The sequence below is a fragment of the Cygnus atratus genome, chromosome 11 (genome assembly GCF_013377495.2).
Source record: "Cygnus atratus isolate AKBS03 ecotype Queensland, Australia chromosome 11, CAtr_DNAZoo_HiC_assembly, whole genome shotgun sequence".
NCBI lineage: Eukaryota > Metazoa > Chordata > Aves > Anseriformes > Anatidae > Cygnus > Cygnus atratus.
In genome coordinates this window covers 14,689,718-14,707,899 of record NC_066372.1, presented here as the reverse complement: position 1 = coordinate 14,707,899, position 18,182 = coordinate 14,689,718, and the positions used below count along the sequence as shown (strand labels likewise).

Genomic DNA, 18,182 nt, shown 5'->3' with positions numbered 1-18,182 from the left:
GAGTAGGGAGAAATGATTCCAGCAGCTGTACTTGCATGAAACTGCTGCTTCCTCTGGCATATTCAAAGAAGCTCTGCAAACCAGCTCTTTTTCCCTAGAGTGTTAAAATTTAAGTTTCCTTTGGCTGGTCTTTGTGGTCATGCTTCATCTGAACAGGACCATAGGGGAAACCTGAAGTGCCATATAAACTCATGGATCTATTTCTAGAGCTTTCTAATATGGAAGCAGTGTCATTAGATTAAAAAGAGCAAATACAGTTTTTCATCTTGTGTTCGATATTAGTAATTCCTTCTTTTATTTGGAGGCATCTGACTTATGCTTAAAGAAAGGGCTGCCACATAAGTAAACCTTGTTTCCTGGTGTAGAGCTTGGGGAAGATAGTACTTCCTCAGTCCTTCAACTTCATATATATATATATATATATATATATATTTTCAGGTCTGTTACTGTATTAATTTACTTTGGGGCTGGCTCTGGGCACAAGCAATGGCATGTTAGATACCTCACTGCCTGGCCTGCTGGCACCACAAGCTGCATTTGGATAGCCTGCTGCCAGCAAATGATTGCATACATAAAATAAAGATCTTTCAATTGTTTGCAGGCAGTATTGTGTGAGAGCAGGCTTGTTATTTGGCACCATAAGGTCCTGGGTACTGCCATCTTCATCATCTTTTATAACTTGCATTCAGAGACTCCCCAGTGGCAAAGCACTTGCAATTCAACTACTTTTCATGATGACAGAAGATCAAGTTGCCCTACTGAGACTTGAGCCTGGGGTGTCTTGGTACATCACCAAGCATTGCCCCTTGACTTCATCATGCAGCAAGCAGGGTTTTACCAGGCATGTGGATTGTGTCCCTCTTCCTGTCTTTGTTCTGGCTGTATGCAGCATTCTGAAAAGCCTCAAGGAAGATGGAATTGTCCAGAAGTGAGCAGAATGGGTTGGGTCTTATCCCCATATGCACCAGGTACCTACCTTGCCATGCACACAAAGTGCATGTCAATCCTTGGGGTCTCCAGCATGTAAACTGCCAGTCATTGTGAACTGATAGCTATTAGTTAAGTGGCAATTAAGGATTAAGCCAACAGACCACCAGGCTCTTTCTCGCTAGCGACTGAAATGGGTTGGAAGACAGTTCTCTGGGGAAACAAGGGGTTTAACCCTGTTCACTGACATGCTTTCAGTGTGTATGAGATGTTTTGTAGGTCTTGTTATCAGATGTGGCCTCTGAATATCCCCACCCCTCCCCTTCCTGAATTAATCAGGGATAGCATCAAGCCCTTCTCTGTCCCCCTGCACGTGTCCCTTGGGTGTGAGAGCTGGGTTCTCATACTGTCAGCCTGAAACTGCCTGGGTGATTGATCTGTTAAGAAACCTGTCTGACTGATCCTTCCAGCCTCTTTATCTTGATGTGAATGACAAGTTGTCACAGCCTGCCTCAGCCATATTGGTGACATCTGACCTCAGAGAGGGAGTTGACAGGAATAGGAAGTCTTCTGAGCTTTGGTTTCTGTCTTTGGAAGCAGTGCCAGCTCTGCCCATACTGTAAGAAATGCCTGGGCATTTGTTTGGCAAGGATTTAAGTTTTTTTTTTTTTTTTTTTTTTTTGTACCTTGTTCTTTATTACCACTTTTAAGCTAATTTAAGTTGGAGGTATAGAGAATAGGATGGATTTTTAGGATACACCTGTCTCTCCTTCTGTACTTCTACATCAGAAAGAGTAGGATACTTGTAAGGATGCCTGGAGGGTAACCCTGGAGTGACTCTTCTTCCTGGGAGGCAGAGATGAAAGAGGCTGAAATGTTATACCTTTTCACCGATGTAACCTAACAGGCTCCAGGGCAGGCAGAGGTGTTGGGAAGGTGCTTCAGTGAAGGCTTTGAGCTGAGCCTGGGAACTGAGATACGTTCATTGTATTGGCCATGAGAGCAGAAGAGAGGATTTCACACCGGGGCTTCTGTATCACAACTATAACTTTTCAATAACCGCAGCATGTCATTTGGAGAACACACTGACTTCTGCTCACCAAAGTGTAAGATAGGAGAAAATTCCATCATGGGCTTGTTTTAGGCTTAAAAAGTAGGGAACCATCACTCCCTTTGCTGTTAGTCTTTTTGCATTGACTTTGGTACCTGTGCTCGCTCATCTTTTTTTAACAGCCCTACTCTGACAGTTAATACCCATAGAAATCTTTCAAGGTGGGGATGAAATACTGTTCAGTATGTGTTTAATTTCTGCACTTTTTTGTACAGGGTCCTATTCAGTAAAATTAATAACATCATAGAGAATAAGTTTTGTAGAAGATGTATATTTTGATTAAAGGCAGCATGTGCTTTTCCAGGAGGGGAAAAAAAGGCACTAGAATTGAAGTTCCTATTAGAAAAGGAGTGTGACTTATTCCCTTTCCTTCGGCATTATACCAAAAGCACATTTGTGCAAAACAGCTGGATCTCCAAACTCCACCTGTTGGCAATGTGTAGGACATTGCAGACTGTAAACAGGCTTTGCCTTTAGCATAAATTTTAATACCTACCTAATAAGCTGGAATTAAAGTGGGTTTGATGGTTGTTTTTTGTCAGTCTTAGACCAGCAGTGTTATGAAAATGCTAGCAGCATATGCAGCTTTTGCCCACCTGCATTTCTAAGACTTATGAAACTGCTGGTTTTAAAAACTTTAAAACAAAACAAATCACATCATCAAAGTGTTTGCATATTTAAGATCTATATTTCTGAGCCACAAGGGAAATGACTGTTCAAGGCATGTGTATCGGATGAGATATACCTTCTGGGCGGATTTATAAAGTACCTATTGCTGTGGTGCCTACATGTTTCTAAATGTCTCTCAGTTGTCAAATGTAAAATTGTCTTTTGAGTGAGCTGCTCTGTGACTGTATAAACTCCAGTAGCTAGTAAAAGTCCCAAGGGTTGGAGGCAAAATGCAGCCAGGCAATACATACTCCTGAGTGCACTTAATTCCTTACAGAGACCGGGGCAATTGAAGCTTATAGGCTCTAAGCCTGTAAGCTGTAATACCTTGAGCCCTCAGTTGAGATTCCCAGCGATACTGTACAAATATATTGCACGGTCCATGCCCCACACTGTGTGAGATATAAACATGACAGCAACAAGTGAGTATACTGAGAAATTGCAGGGTGAAGAGCAAAAGGAGGGAGCATGGGCTGAGTCAATAGGGGCTGCCACCCAGGGGCAGAATCTTTTGTTAAGTCTCTATAAAAATAGTACTCTACATCTTTATTATCCGGGTGCGATTGCCTTTAGGAATTGCATTGGGTCTGAAGAAGTATTTAATGAAGCACCAAACCATTAGCTTTCATTCAATAATTTGAAGAGGATGTTTCATGTTTAAGCATGTATAAGATAAAATCTCACAGGAGAAGGAAGATGCTGGTTAAATTACTTGGGAACTGATTTACAGAACCCTTCTGGATCATTTCTTTGTTCATTCTTTAACTTCTCTGCTGTTTCCCTCTTCGTAATCACAAGGTAGTACTGAACAGATGGGCACCAAACTCAATGTGCCCTGCGAGTCTTAAAATCCTTTCATATAGTCCACCAGGCATGCCTTCTGTAACAACATTTTTCATTTTCAGGAGTCTTTTTCTAACATAGAGTGAAATGGAAATAAATGATCTAGTCAAAAGGCAGAGAAACAGAGGCACAGAGTTGTCCATCATAATGCAGAGAGCTACAGCCTGTGAGCCAAGATCAGAGCAGGGAAGAAAACTTGAGACTCCCAGTCTCCTCTGTCTGCAGTGATTTCCAGCTGACGCTGTCCCCTAGGCCAGATCTAAAGGGGTGACCTAGACATAAAAGACTTGGGTCTATGCTTCTGAGCAGCCCAACTATACTGGCTAATCCAATTGTTCTTTGGCTTGGGAAGTGGATTTTTTCCTTTGTTGTTGCTCCTGGTTCCTAAGAACAGAATCTGGAAGTTGTTTGTCTATCTGTCTAGTAGTTGTACTTCTGCCCTGATTCCCAAGCTGCTGATTTGGAAACACTTCAAAAGACTTCCATGCTTCAAAGTGGCTGTCTTGACTGCTATTACAGGCAGTTTTAAATGTTTTCTGATTATGGATCAGCATTTATTATGCCTCTTAAGACAGGGCTGCTTTATTTATATATCCTTTTATTGAAATATATAAATGAGTGTCCTTTGAGATAGCTGCTTTGTCAATCCCAGTGTAAGATTTTTAGTAACATATTGCCACAAAGAACGGAAAATCAGAGGAAGGCATCTGGATAGGTTTGCCAGTTTTTTTAATGAAATCTTTCTCTCCATTCCTTCTTGAGACAAATGTTGAGTTCTGCACTGGGCATGCTATCAAATTCTCTGGTCTAGCATATGGCTCATAGTCATCTTTCTTGTGCTCTTAAACTTTCCCTCCTGTTCTCATCTTTAATTTTTCTCTCTTGCTCTCATGCACAATTTATCTGCTTTCTCTCCATCTTCCTGTCCCAGACTTACTCATCTCATTATCTTTTCTGATGCCAGAAAAGATGCTGTTGGTTTACCATATGCTGTTAAGAGGTGCTGATATCACAAACACCAGTTGCCCTGGCTTGCTGTTAGCTTATTGATACATCCTGCTACTCTCATTGAAAGTTTACTCTTCCCTCTCTTCTGTGACTTGATTTGATTCCCACAGGGTATTTTGTGTGTTAGATTTTCTTCAGCACCAAAGGCAGATAATATTCTGGGAATACTTGTTGACAGCTGACTTAAGGTGTAAATTACAATGATGATATAAACTCCTAGTTTTGAAAAATAAAAAATGCAAGGGGATAGTTCACAGCTATGCTGTGTGAAGCACTTCTTTCCTAGGATATTGTGGATGACTTTGCATAGCTTCAGAAATACATGGAAGGAAAACAAACTAAGCTAAAAATTCCCATGGGCACTGGTGTTATGTTACATTTATGACATCTCTGGACTTCAAACTGTTGAAGTCTGAGTTTCTTCTGGAAGTTCCAGCACTGTGTTTTTGCTCTGGTCTTGTATTTTTCCCCTGAGCACTGTTGGACATGGGATACCAGACTACCTGGGTTTTCAGCTTAAGCTGGTGCAGCTGCTCTTTTCTGGCCTGGTTAATTAACTTTGTGTTTAGAATACCTGTTTATCATTCACTTCCATTTTATATATGATTAAAATGTAGGGGTATAGGACTATAGTGATTTAAGGGTCAATTTTTTTCAGACCCCTTCCCCATTGGCAGCTGAGCCTCTTGATCCCATTATAAGCAATTCAGGCTCCCTTTTCAAAGTCATTACGTTGTTCATCCCATTGCTGCCAAGAGGATGTTTCAGAGCTTCATTTTCCAGTGCTTAAAACCTATCTTTTAATTTCCAGTTGAAATTTATTCATGGCCATTTTATATCCATTTGTCCTTGTGCCAACTTTGTTCTTTAGCTTAAGTAGCTCTCTGCCTTCCTCAGTGTTTACTTCCCCCTGTCCCAGTGTGTCTATGGAGAACAATCAACTCCCCTTTTATCCATTATTCTGCAAAGGTGACCAAACCGTGATCTTTAAGACTCCTCTCATGAGACTTCTCTGTTGCCATAATCACTTCCTTAGCCCTTTTCTGCACTGTTCCTTTTGAGTACTATACACAGCTGCTCAGGTGAAGCCTTGGCGAAAACATTCATGCTTTCCCTTCACCATTGGCAGTGGCTTTTCTGAGCCCTGATCTGTCCTTTACGCAGTTGTGTCACCCTGCTGGGTCACACTTGTCCTAATCTTCTAATGGGCTCATATATCCAGGGTGTCCTTCTACTAGCTTCCAAATTATGAGCCCCTGCTCATAACAGAAATTCTTATTTAAACCCTAAATGCATAACCTTGCACTTTGACTATTACATTTCATCCCATTTCTATTGCTTCAGAACTCAAGAACATCCTGTTATTCCTGAAAGATAATCTGAACTCCCTGCTGCTGGCAATGGCTCCAACACTTCACACTGTCAGCAGATTTTGTTAGTATACTCTGACTTTTTGTGCCAAGGTCATTAAGGAAAGTATAAAATAAGATCAGTCTCAAAACGTATCCTTTAACTTCTACACGTAACCTCCCCCCAGCCTAATAATTCCTCTTTCAGCACAACTCCTGTCGCTGCCTTTTTAACCAGTACCTTACCCACCTTGCAATTCTTGTACTAATCCCCATCTTTGTTATCTTAGCTAATAACTTCCAGTATGGTACTTTTCTGAAGTACAGATAAATTAGATCTATTGTATTTCTCTTGTATAGAAAAATCAGTTATTTTATCAAAGACATCAAGTTAGCCTGACTTGATCTACGTTTGGTTTAAATTCATTTTATTCCTTAAACCTGTTTTATCCATTTGGCACCTTACGCTCATGTATTTAATTATTCTTTCTCTCAAAACTTGTTCTAAAGCAATGCATAGTATTGAGGTCGGTCCACTGGGTCTGCACGTACTTACGAGAAATTGTAGTGTCTGCTGTAGGACATACAGAACGCTGCATATCACCTATGACAATCTTTGTGATGAATCTCGGTATGTGATGAGATGAAATGTACTAGTTTTGTTTCCACTTCATTTTATTCTGGCACTGTGTGCAGGCGTGGACCTAGATGAGGATGGCTCTAGGCTGTTAGTCTGGCATGTGGGAAAACCAGCCAGCTACAGTTGCAGGGCTGTAATGTTGCTTCACAAGTAGATGCTTACTGAAAATTCTTACAGTAAACCAGATCCCTTCTAAAACTCTCTAAATTTCTTCTGCTTGCATCCAGAAACACTCTGGTCCTTCCTTCACTCCTTCACTGTTCTGGTGTGATCACCTTAAGCCTGCAGAGACCACTGCGAACTCCAGCATGTAATGTTTGTTTTATCAGAGAAAAACATGCTGTACTGTGACCTCACTGAGGTGCTCTGGATGGACCTTTTAATTTGCTTAGAGATGTTTACTTTGTCCTGAACATGAAGACTTAGGGACAGAGTGTCAGTGGAGATGGCATATCCCTGTCCTGAGCATGCAGAATGGGTGGTGGCTGACGGTACTCCTCCCACCAGCTCAATGATTGTTGTTTAGGTGGAGCTAAAAAAGCAATGAGAGCATGACTGTGCTTCTGCTGGTGAGAGTTTTAGCTGCTGATTTCTTGTTCTGTCTGTATTTGTGGGTAGTTTTTATGTTTTTATTTTTTATTTTTTGTAATAGTGGTGTTGAATTCTAACAGTTTCATTATGGAAGAATGATAGTATGCAAGGATGTCGACCCAGTATCAACAAGAACCAGTTCTCATATCTTTCTTAGTCTCAGCCACTGTCAGGGCACAACGAACAGCAGCTTGATGACAACAAATATTTCTTGCTACAGGATGATAATTGGCTCAGTATGGGGAAGTTAATATGATTTTATTTGGGGATTGGTTTGTAAAGAGATTACATTTTAAGGAATCCATGGGTATGAAGGGTTTTGTAGCTGTATTTATTCAATAAGCTATGGGCACTTGAAATTTCACAGCAGTAAGCCAGGTTAGAAAAGGATCATCTTGCTCCAGCAGCATATGACTGGTAAAGAAAATCTTGCCTGGCTGGTAGGATGGGGCATATACTACATGGGGGCGGGGAGGGACAAGGATGTCTCGGTATGGATTTTCAAACTGCAAATGCAATTGGCCAGCTCCCATTCAAACTGGTGCTATGCTGAGTCAGGCAGGATGAGCTACTTACCTGTGCATTGAAAATAACACAGAGGGTCAACAAACGTATCTGCATCTACTCCTCTACCTACTATGGGGCAAATAGTCTTACCACACAGCTTCAGCATCTTTCTTACAAGCCGTGATCTGTGTGGGGACCTTGACATGCTGCTGTAATGCAAAGCGTTGTCATAATTAAAATAAAACTTGCTTTCAGTTAAAGCTGATGGAAAGGAGGATGGGGTGGAAGCTTGTTTTGGGAAAATGGAGAATGGAGTGGAATTTGGCTGGAAATGCTGACATGGATGTCCCAGATTGATGCAGAAGTTATCATCTGCTGACGTAGATAGAAACACTGGTGTCTGGAATGGGCATGTGCTGAGTCTCTGATACAAAGAAATAGCTCTGGGGCAGCAGTTTAAGGACTTGCTTCATTACTTTGGATATGTGGGTGTTGCTTTAAATTTAATGGTCACTACAAATCAGTGTAACATTAAAGCTAGAGGGCTAATGGTCTTTTAGAATAACTGAGTCAGCTGCAGAGACTATGTTCTCTGCTTGTGTAAAACACTGCAACTCTGAAGTCAATGATAAGCTGTCAGTATAGACCAGCTGAAAAGCCTGGCCCTGAAGACTGAAGACGAAGGTTAAAAAAATTATGAAAGAAATTGACATTTCTTCATCTTTCTTCTTTCCCCAGGGCAGCCATTGAGGCTCTGGCAGCTTTGCTGAAATCAAGTAAGCTTTTCTTCATATTATGACTTTCCTTTCTGTGCTGTGCTGCTGGACAGAACGATCCTGTTGAATGTCTTTCTCCCTTAGCATCCTCTTCAACCTAAATCCCAAAGTGCACTGCTTAGAAAAGAGGGGTAGCTGACTGTCTTGCGGCGCTTTTCAGCACCTCACAGCTCTGTGGACTTGCAGCTCTGTGGTGATGTTCTAGGTCCCAGGAAGGAAGTTGCTGAGGGAATAAGACTTAGACGATGGTTGTCCTGGGGCTTGGTGCAGTGAACGAAATGGGGAAACCTAGCCAGCAAAAAAAAATGCTTATTGCTCTGTTCTAGCATTACTGAAAAGTGGGGCCAGGACCTTTCTGTCCTGTGGTTCTGTTGGACCCTGTGCTCACCTGGAAAACACAGTGGTGTTGGGAAACACTTGGAAAACTTCTGCAGTCCGAAAGACATGACCTCATTTTCCCTTGCAAGCACGTGAGGTTTGATGGTGCACACATCTCAAAAACAGGGCTGAGACCTATTGATTGCTGGGGTACAGCCATGCTATGGCAGGTTTTGCTTGACATTTGCACCAGCTGGCTGGGGGAGTTGGAGACCATAACATGGATTCTCAGTCACACGCTGCTGGTGTGCCTGTTCCAGAAATGAACGTGCTACCCTTTTTTTTGCCTTTTTTCCCCATCCAAAAACACTTAGCTTTTATTACTAGAATTTAATAAAGCTTTGATTAAGAAAGAGCACTCTACTATTGCAGACAATCTACTCTACAATAAATCACAAGGGCGTATTGTCCTTCTCTCTCTCTCTCTCTTCCACCCCCTGCTCCTTTTCTCCCCTCCCCCTTCTCCTTTTTATAATATTAGGAATAATGCATTTGTGAAAAATTGTAGTCCTGGAAGCAGTGCTTAAATGAGAACACTGCAATGGGATCGTGTCTGAGCCGTACCAGCTCAAGCGATGAATTTTGAAATAATGCCCCAATATTAACCTTGCTGCCTATATTTAAAGGTCAGGTTATTGCAACAAGGGAAGACCTTCTGTTTTGGGCACTAAATCTTAATAAGGGGGCTGTGGGGCTATGCCACAGCCACTTGCAATGCAAAAGCAAAATTAGCATTTAGAATAGAAAGGAATTCACAGAGAAGCCTGGAAAAGCAGCGCGAGAGCTGAAAGCTCATCAGGCAGTTTGAGCTTTTCTCCATGCTCCTGGTACCTGCCATAAAACAGGAGCGCAGAAGTGAAATTCTTCTGTCCCAGGATATTTATAGAACTGGTTTTCTATGTCAAGGCTTGTTCTGGGTCTAGAGATGAGGATGGTACAGAGAAGTGGAGAACTAATCACCGAGGGAAGCTGCAAAATGTAGTCTCTTGAGGAGTTCTAAACCCATGTAAAAGTCAGTGTGTGGGGGGACCTTTTGTCACCTGAGGATTATCTAGGGAATCTGAAAGGGGTTGGATTTGGCTCCAGATTCTCCCAACGTTTTTTCTTCTGGAGTGAAGTAACTTTTAAAGCAACTTTTTTCATTTGTTCTTAGAATAAATATATCTTTCTGTGTGGCTCTTCCAAGCCAGTTTAGGCTGTAAAAACATCTTGGTTCTTCCTCTTATGCTTTTTGCGCTTTGGGAAGTGCATGAAGCATTTCCAGTACTGGAAGAACAACATACTGTTCATTCTAGTAGTTTGTTTTGGGTGCTTTCACAGAGGGCACAAAATAAGAACTCTGAGAATTTGGTCTATTGAGCAAAGCAATACATATGTTGTCACTTTGGGGGATCATTGTGATGTACAGGTTAGGGTTCTCATGTTCATGGATAACGCTGACCACTGCAACGAAACAAACAAACAAAAAGCATTGCTTGAGAGATTTCTTCATTTAGAGACACCCTTCCAGGTTTGGCGTTGTCCTCTCTCCTTTATCATTTGCACTGAACAACACTGTTGTGGCAACACCAGCTACTGCTTCCACTAGGAAGTGATTTCAGGAAAACACATGGCCTATTTTCAGCTGATGTTTTGTTAAAGCACTGGAACTGGGATTTGGGAAGTGGTGCCAATACTGTGTAACCAAATAGAGCACTGCATCTCAGAAACCTGCCAGTACTGTTTTCTGATGGTTTCTACAAGCTGATGATCAGTGGTCGGAATATCTTTTAGTTTTCCTTGTCCTGTGGCTCAGGACATTAGAAGCTCCAGGCTTCTGGAGGAGACTGTACTCTGGTAGCTGCATACAAATTAGCAGGCTGTGCCTTTTGGGATGTATGGGTTAGGAGATGTAAAAAACGTCCCTGGTTCTTTCAGAGATAAATTCACCATGGCAGGAAAAGAACCAATTTGTTTTTCACAGTTGTGTCAGGACAGCTTTGCTTGTCACAGTTAACTTACCTATGTGTATGACCTTAGTGTCTTTGAATGATGTAGGGGTTCATAGAAAGCTAAAAAAAATTAAATACTGTGAATATTATAGCACTTGAAAATTTATTGTGAAAACACAGGGTAAAACTGCATGGCAAAGCACTCAGAAGTCCTTTAGCATGTTTTAGATGGGATGCAAACTGAATGGGAGGTGGGAATCCCGTAATGTGCTACAGTACTGAATTACTGGACTGATTATTGTGATGTTTGTTGAAGTCTTGGGATAACCCGCTTGTTGGGAAAGGCTCAGTTTTGCTGGGGATGAGGGCTATAAAGCAGACAGAACAAGAACATGCAGACTCTTGAGGGTCTCCCTGCAGGGTTGTTGTATCCTTAAAAACTTCAGCTCAACATGAACAGGAGGGTTATAGCTATACATGGAGGGTGCTGGAGGGAAACTCCCTCTCACTTCCAGCAGCGAGTTGTGATGGGAAAACAGTTTTAAAGGAAGCAGGCAGATGGCAGTATGTCTCCCTGATGGATTCAGAAACATCCGTCTTCATCTCCTCAGGCTTCCTTAAGTTCTACTTAAGACTTAGTCCACCTGCAGAGCCAGGGGCTGGATGGAAACTTTTTAACCTCTGTCTCTTACCTAACAGAAACTGATGCAAAATGTCCACTTAACAGGTGCATGTCACTGCAAGGAGCAAGATTTGCCTTGACAGAAAGCATCACTGGAGAGAGAAGGGAGGTGGGAAAGGACTCTGCACACTCATGGTTCATCCACAACAGGGAGAAAACGTTTGCATACCCAGCACAAGAGCAGAGGGACCTTGGTTCTCCTGTTCCCCTGTACCCAAGCAGTTGTTGATGGCCATAGAGGTGGTGAATAATGTTTAGGCTGCTTCTAAGAAAGTGCTGTATCTTTCTGTCAGTGGAAGATAGAGAGAAGACGTTTCACACCTGACTATCAGCCAGTTTCTCACTCCTGACTGTCTCTTTCTAAGCAATCCAGAGTACTTTCCCCATCATTGCATGCTGTTCTCCCACTTGCTTGCCATCTGCGATACAGATAACTATAGAGAAGTTTAGGTAGGGTGGGGCACAGCATCCATCCCACAATCTCTTCTCTGTCCCAGGGTACACCTGCTACTTTTTCTAGCCTTCTTTTTCCTACTTCTCAGTACATCTGTCTTCATATCTTGCTGCAGTTCTGTCTTAAGCTAGAAGAGATCTAAGGAGCCCTCCTTTCCCTGTAAGAGTCCCAGGTGTGGGTGGGACATACCCCAGCTGGAGCCTTTTTGAGAAGGGATAGAGGGTGAGGGAGCTATTGCTTTTGGTTACATCCCCTCATCCCCATTAAAGCAGGTACACTGCACTTTGGGGGAGCTGGAAGAACACTGGACACCTGATACAGAAGTGGGGACAAGCATGTCCCAAGGCTTGCAGGCTGAAGTCGATGCGATCGCCACTCGACATCTCAAGCCACACGGTGGCGATGTTATTATAGGGAACCCTGCTCCCACCGGTGCTTAATCCAATATTTATTTTGGTTGAGTAATTTGTTTATCAGCAGGTTATTTTAATCTAATTTTGGTTGTATTTGTTATTCCTGACTATCTGCACTTCCCAGAATTAGTGGCTTGCATATCTTTAAGGAAATTAGCTCGAGCTGATCTCAGAGGCATTTGCTCTGCTGATACTGAAGCAAAGGGTTAGGGCGATGGGCAGGGCCCTTGTTGCAATGCTTGCCTAGTAAAAATGTAGTGAGCAATTTAATGAGACAAGTTGTGGTCACCCCCAATCATGCCTCTTCTATCAAGACAATTCTGTGTGCTAACTGTAGTTACTGCTGATAGTCTTTCGCCTTTTACTGTATATTTTCCCTTCCTCCTTTTGTCTTCTTTATCCTCATCCCCTTCTTACCCCCTAGCTTTTCATCTCTCACTTCCTGCTATTTCCACCTCATTCTTCTGTCAACTAACCTTTTTTTAACCTTTCACTCTTTTTTTTTTTTTTTAAATCAAAGCATAAGGATTATGTCTTGTGGCTGGCAGGATAAAATAATCAGTGTCATTTTTTCCTTTTATGCTAGCATCAAGTAGAGGCAAGTAACTGCGAGGAACAGAAAGCAATGTTCTAGCACACAAGCATATTACAATTTCTGAAAGGCCTGCACCCTCTGTCTAAATTCATAATGTTTTTCAACAGACTGACACAGGTCTTTGATCATGAATCAGGGTAGCCCTATGCTTAAACCATGTCAGTTCCTATAGCTAACAGCCCCCAATCAGTGACTCTCCTAGTATTTTGCTAGGTACCCATTTCTCGCAATGAGTTTAAGACTTCATTTCCCACCTGTGGATTCAGACTTCATTATTAGTCTGGCCCCAAACGTATCATCACAATTTGTAGGATACCGTGATCAGAGTTAAATTTGCAAATAGTTCATTTCATAACTTTCTAGAACAAGTTCTGTGCCTATGTTTTCTTCCTGAATTTCAGAATGCAGATAGCCTTGATTCTGTTTTTAAGCTTCTTTGAGAAGAGCCACTTGATGGGGAAGGAGGGAAATTGAACCTCCTTTAAATTTCCTTCTTCAGGATTTGCTGCTCATTCATAGAGATGTCCCAGGCAGAAATTAACCCAGTGCCCTAGAGAAAAAGGGTTGCTTCAGCTCCCAGCGCATGGCAACTTCCCACTGTTTAGCTCCTGAGGGTGGGTATGATGGGAGGTAAATTGCCAAAAGCCACACTAGTGTCTGACATCCTTAGCAGTGATTGCTTGCTGCCTGTGTCTTGGCATAGGCAGTGTTTGTGCCTCTAGTGAATATCAGGCTTCAGGAAATTCAGTGGCCAAATCTGGGGAAGTTTCCCAAACTCTAGTATCCTTCTTGGAACTTTTTCAAACCACTTTGAAGAAAAATCAACCTGGAAATTTTGAGCTAATTTTTTTTTGATTTCTGGCTTTCTGTTGGGTTACAACCAGAGGATGCTATGAAACTGAAAAATAAAGGAGAAAAGGATCTTTTTGAAGGTCACTTTCCTTCTGGGGTTAGTTCAAAAATTTCAGAAGGGGCTGACTTGCTTAATTTTTATATACGAATAATGCAACAAAGGCCAATTAGAGAAGAATCATGTCATGATACAGTTTGCACGATTGCTGCTAAACTGGCCAATATCTGAAGCTAAAAAGAATCAGAGCAGAAAGAATGGATTGTTCTTGTACTGATACTAAGCTCATGGCTGATTCCTGGTCTAGGAGCAGACACAATACTTATACTTGCTTGCAAATCCTGCCTCTACTTTTGTGCAAGTGCGATACCTCTGTTCCAAATGCTCCAGTGCATTCTATCTCAGGATGGTTGTGAAGCTTACAGGGCATAATTAGTTTTTGGCTTCTGAAAGAACTGAACCTAATACCAGCTTCTTGCTGGAACTGCAGGAACTGTAAAATCCATTGGGTATGGACTCATCCCACCACTTGATGGGTGACTGGGTTCCTCTGAGGACAATAAATTTGATTTTCATAGGGAACCCTAATGTTTGTCTCCAGCAAAAGTGGTCTCACAATGACAGAATACAATAGATGTTTTCACTTAGCTGTAGGAGGTATCTTGCATCTTTTGTTCACAGTTTTATTCCCAAGAGACAATATGTGGAGCAGAGTAAGGGAACTGGAGATTTTCTTACTCCTTTCACTCCCTTAGGGGCCATGGGGTTAATCTAGCAGAGCATTTTTATCTCCAAACCGTAACAATGTATGCTCTTGGCATAATGAATCAGCTGAGTGGCATCAACAAAGAGATTTAAATAGATAGACAGAAAGATAAATATCTCTTTGTTCTGCCTGGTAAGCAGTGCATTGCTCATCATATTTCCGGATGACTGTAATTCAGTTTTGTGATTAAATATACTGCATGTTTTCCAGTGGTCCTTGTGTTCCTGGCAAACACTTCAAAGGGGACTGGGATACAAGGAAAGGCTTCAGAAATGTTCAGAAGAACACTGTCAGTCATAAGTTCAAACCCTGGCTTTAGAATCTGTCCTTGACCCTCAACACAAAATCAAAATTCTTTCAAAACTGTGGATTTCTTTGTAGTGTAAGCCCTTTGTTAATCTTTGTGCATCTCTGTTTGGTATGTCCACATACTGGCTGTGCATCCACGTTACATGTTTTTAGCTAACATAACAGACTGTTCAGGCCAGCTACTCTGTCATCACAACACAACTATTTTCAATGGTTAACAGCACTGCCCTGGAAGCCAAAGGGGATGATCAATTCTGCATGTGCGGTGAATTTAAGACCACAATGACTGTTTTCATATTGCCTGTCCAGGTCTCATTGGGTAGAACTGAAACTCCTGTGAAGAAAACAGTATGTGAGTGGCAGGTTTGGGGAAGGTGGTGAAGACTGACCCATTCTCAGGGATGCTGTAAGACAGACCAACCAAGCATGAATTAAAATACGAAGTGTCATGTCTGGGCACTCCTGTAAGTTCCCCAGAAGGAGAACTTCCATTTTGACTGAACATACTTGCCAGACCCAAGAAGGTAATAGACTTAAAAAAATAAAATAAAAAATCAACCAAACAAAAAGGGTCAAAAAGTCATAGGATGTTTTACCACTTACCACATGGATCATGCATATTCGCTCCAGGAGGGGTGAGTTCTTGCTGCCTACAAATCTGTGCAGAGCCGCTTGTACCTGTATGATTCATTTCCACCATCTGTATTCGTGCCAATATATAGACAGATACACAAGCAGGTGCATCCATAGATGGAGGCACCAACAGACACAGACAGGTGGGGAGGCCTCCTTTTTCCATTCTGCCTTCTGGAGATCTTGGCATACTTCCTCCTTCATTTATTTGCTACTTTATTGACTATACAACTGAAAAAATCTGGAAGAAAAAAACACTGAAAACACAGGAGTGCAGAAGAGAATCAATGGAATGAGACAGAGAAACAAAATGAATGCTTTCTTGCCCTTTCAGTTATGTAATTCTCATTGCTTCTGATCAAAGTGCTGAGGGAACCATGGTCCTGCCTCTCCCATCTCCTTGCAGAACAGACTGCCTCAGCTTCACTTTTCAAAGTGACTGTTTTGTTCTTAAAAGCTATATGTAAAAAATGAGGGAAACAAAACTGTCTTGTTCAGCTTTCTCTGTGCTTTTCATCCAACGATAAGACTGATAAGCAATGGGACAGTTGTTTTCTGCCCCTCATGGAGCTAGAATCCAAATGTGAAATTTTTACCTGAAATAGAGGAAAACCTCACAAACACACTTTCTATCTACAGGATATCTACGCTTTCTATATATTTATTCTATCTACAATAGAATTCTATTTAACTTCCCCAAGCAGCTCTATGCGCGGTGCTTTCCAATATTTCCCTCACCCTATTAACATTGACACAGAAAGCTTGGACTTCAAGTGGTGAATGCCAGGAGCTGTAAATCCTTAAATCTAGTCCAATTTCATCTGCCTCTGAACAGTTAAGGGAGGGTCTGAGCCTGATCTAAACTGTCCCTACCTTGCACTGCCTGACTCTTCTTGTCATGTTTTATATACTTATTGACTTTTACAGAGCTCTCTGAATAATTCTTCAAGTAAGATTGACTGATTTAAGGGGCAGGTCATCCTACAGGTTAGTAAACATGACAGCTGGCTGAGGATTAACAGGAAATCATGAATAAAATCATTGGGATTGATAAGGGATTCTCAAGCAATTAAAGTGTTCTAGCAGAAAGACAAATAGAAACAAGAAACAGAGTGAAGGTCAAAGGAAAAGGATGACTTACACGCTAACCACCACTAAGCCCCAAAATACAGGCTGTACTGGTAGAGAGAGTGTAAGAAGGTTAAAAGGGGGATAAAGTGCTACAGAGGGATGTGGACCGCAGTGTAGGTATCTGGCATGGCTGTGCATAAGGTATAAGAAAGGAATACCTGTGGGACCTGCAGGTCAGTGCAGCTGCGTGTCAACATCAACAGGATGGTGTGAAGATGCAAAGCAGTTAACAATAAGTTAGCAGACTTTTGCTAGTCTGGAACACCATTTGTTTCCTGCCTTGTGACAGCAAAGGTAGAGAAAAAAACGAAGGGTGAGACCAGGTAGGCCCTCCAATATCATCTTGAGGTAAAGTTTGCAACGTACCGTGGAGAGCAAATTGAGATGACTTCACATATCTTCCTTTCCCTTTCCAATATTTTCACATATCATTGCTAGGATTGAGGTCTACTGCCTCCTAGCTGCTTTCTCGTTATTCTCTCCATGGCTTCTCTTTTTACTGATTTTCTTCATCCAGAATCTTACCCCTTTCTGTTTTCTCTTCTCCTGTCCTGTAAGTCCTCACTGATCACTTTAATGTTCCAGGTGTGAGAGGTTCTGGCACTCTGTTTAATGAACTGGAAATGAATTGGAGCCTACTAGCTCTGGAGAAGCCATACCAAGAGCCATCTGTTGTGAGCTGCAAATGCTGATCGGTATTCAAGGAGCTGAGCTCCAGTCTTGCATATGCTACTTGGCCCCTTGGTTGATTAGCGAGCTTCTGACAGCTTCTAATACGTGTCACAGTGAAGAGTGTCAGGACCAGTTGGGAAAGTATTTAGGCAGGGTTGGTTTGAAGGAAGGGATCGTAGAGTCTGGTATAGCTTCATGTTTGTCCTGTGGGGCTGGGCACGGGGCACTGCGGGTGAAGGGATGTGCTTTAGAGTAGTCATGTGGAAGAACTTAAATTTTATCACAAGTTTTATAATCTTCTCAGAGCCCCATATCCTGAAGCTACACGATTAAGGGAACATTGCATCTCTCCTCTTATATTTTTATAAAACTACCTTTTATTTAAATATATATATATATATTTCATCTTTGTGAAGTAAAACCTTTAAAGCGTGATCTGAACATTACTTTAAACTTTTTCAGAACCATAAAGAAATGGAAAAGAAGCCCAAACTGCTGTTGCTCATGTTGGTGTTTTGTTAACTTTTAAATACTGTGGGTTTTATCTAGCCTCATGATTTTAGGAGAAGGGCTATGATTGTCCAGCATCAGTTGACTCATGGCTTTCACTATACACGTATGTGTGGGAATGGGTTTAGAAGTTAAATATAATTTCACTGGCTGTGACAGTACAGCTACAAGACCTTTGTATTTGTTGATCTCATCAAGGTGTTTTGTCTGGACTGAAATACAGTGCTATGCGAAGACTGTATGATTGGCTGTCAACTAATCTTATTGTTTAGCTTTTTTCAGTCCTTGGGATCTTCCTTAATTTTGGAAATGCTTATGGTGCTGTGATCTGGATTAGGTTTGTTAGCACTTGGAAGGAGATAAGAGCTCTGTACCTGTGCCAGCCCTGGTTTGCTCAAAGGAAAACCTTTGTTCTTTAGGGTTGTGAGCAACTGTTT

The 18,182-nt window shown here is 41.8% G+C and overlaps 1 protein-coding gene across 1 annotated transcript in view; it reads left to right on the top strand.

Annotated features, from left to right (window-relative positions):
• The window catches only part of AGBL1 (AGBL carboxypeptidase 1), a 267,461-nt gene that overhangs the window by 15,761 nt on the left and 233,518 nt on the right, over window positions 1-18,182 (top strand). Inside the window, exon 6 of the mRNA XM_035554602.2 lies at window positions 8,384-8,421. Coding sequence (XP_035410495.2) covers window positions 8,384-8,421 — 38 coding nt within the window. The remainder of the gene's footprint in view (window positions 1-8,383; window positions 8,422-18,182) is intronic.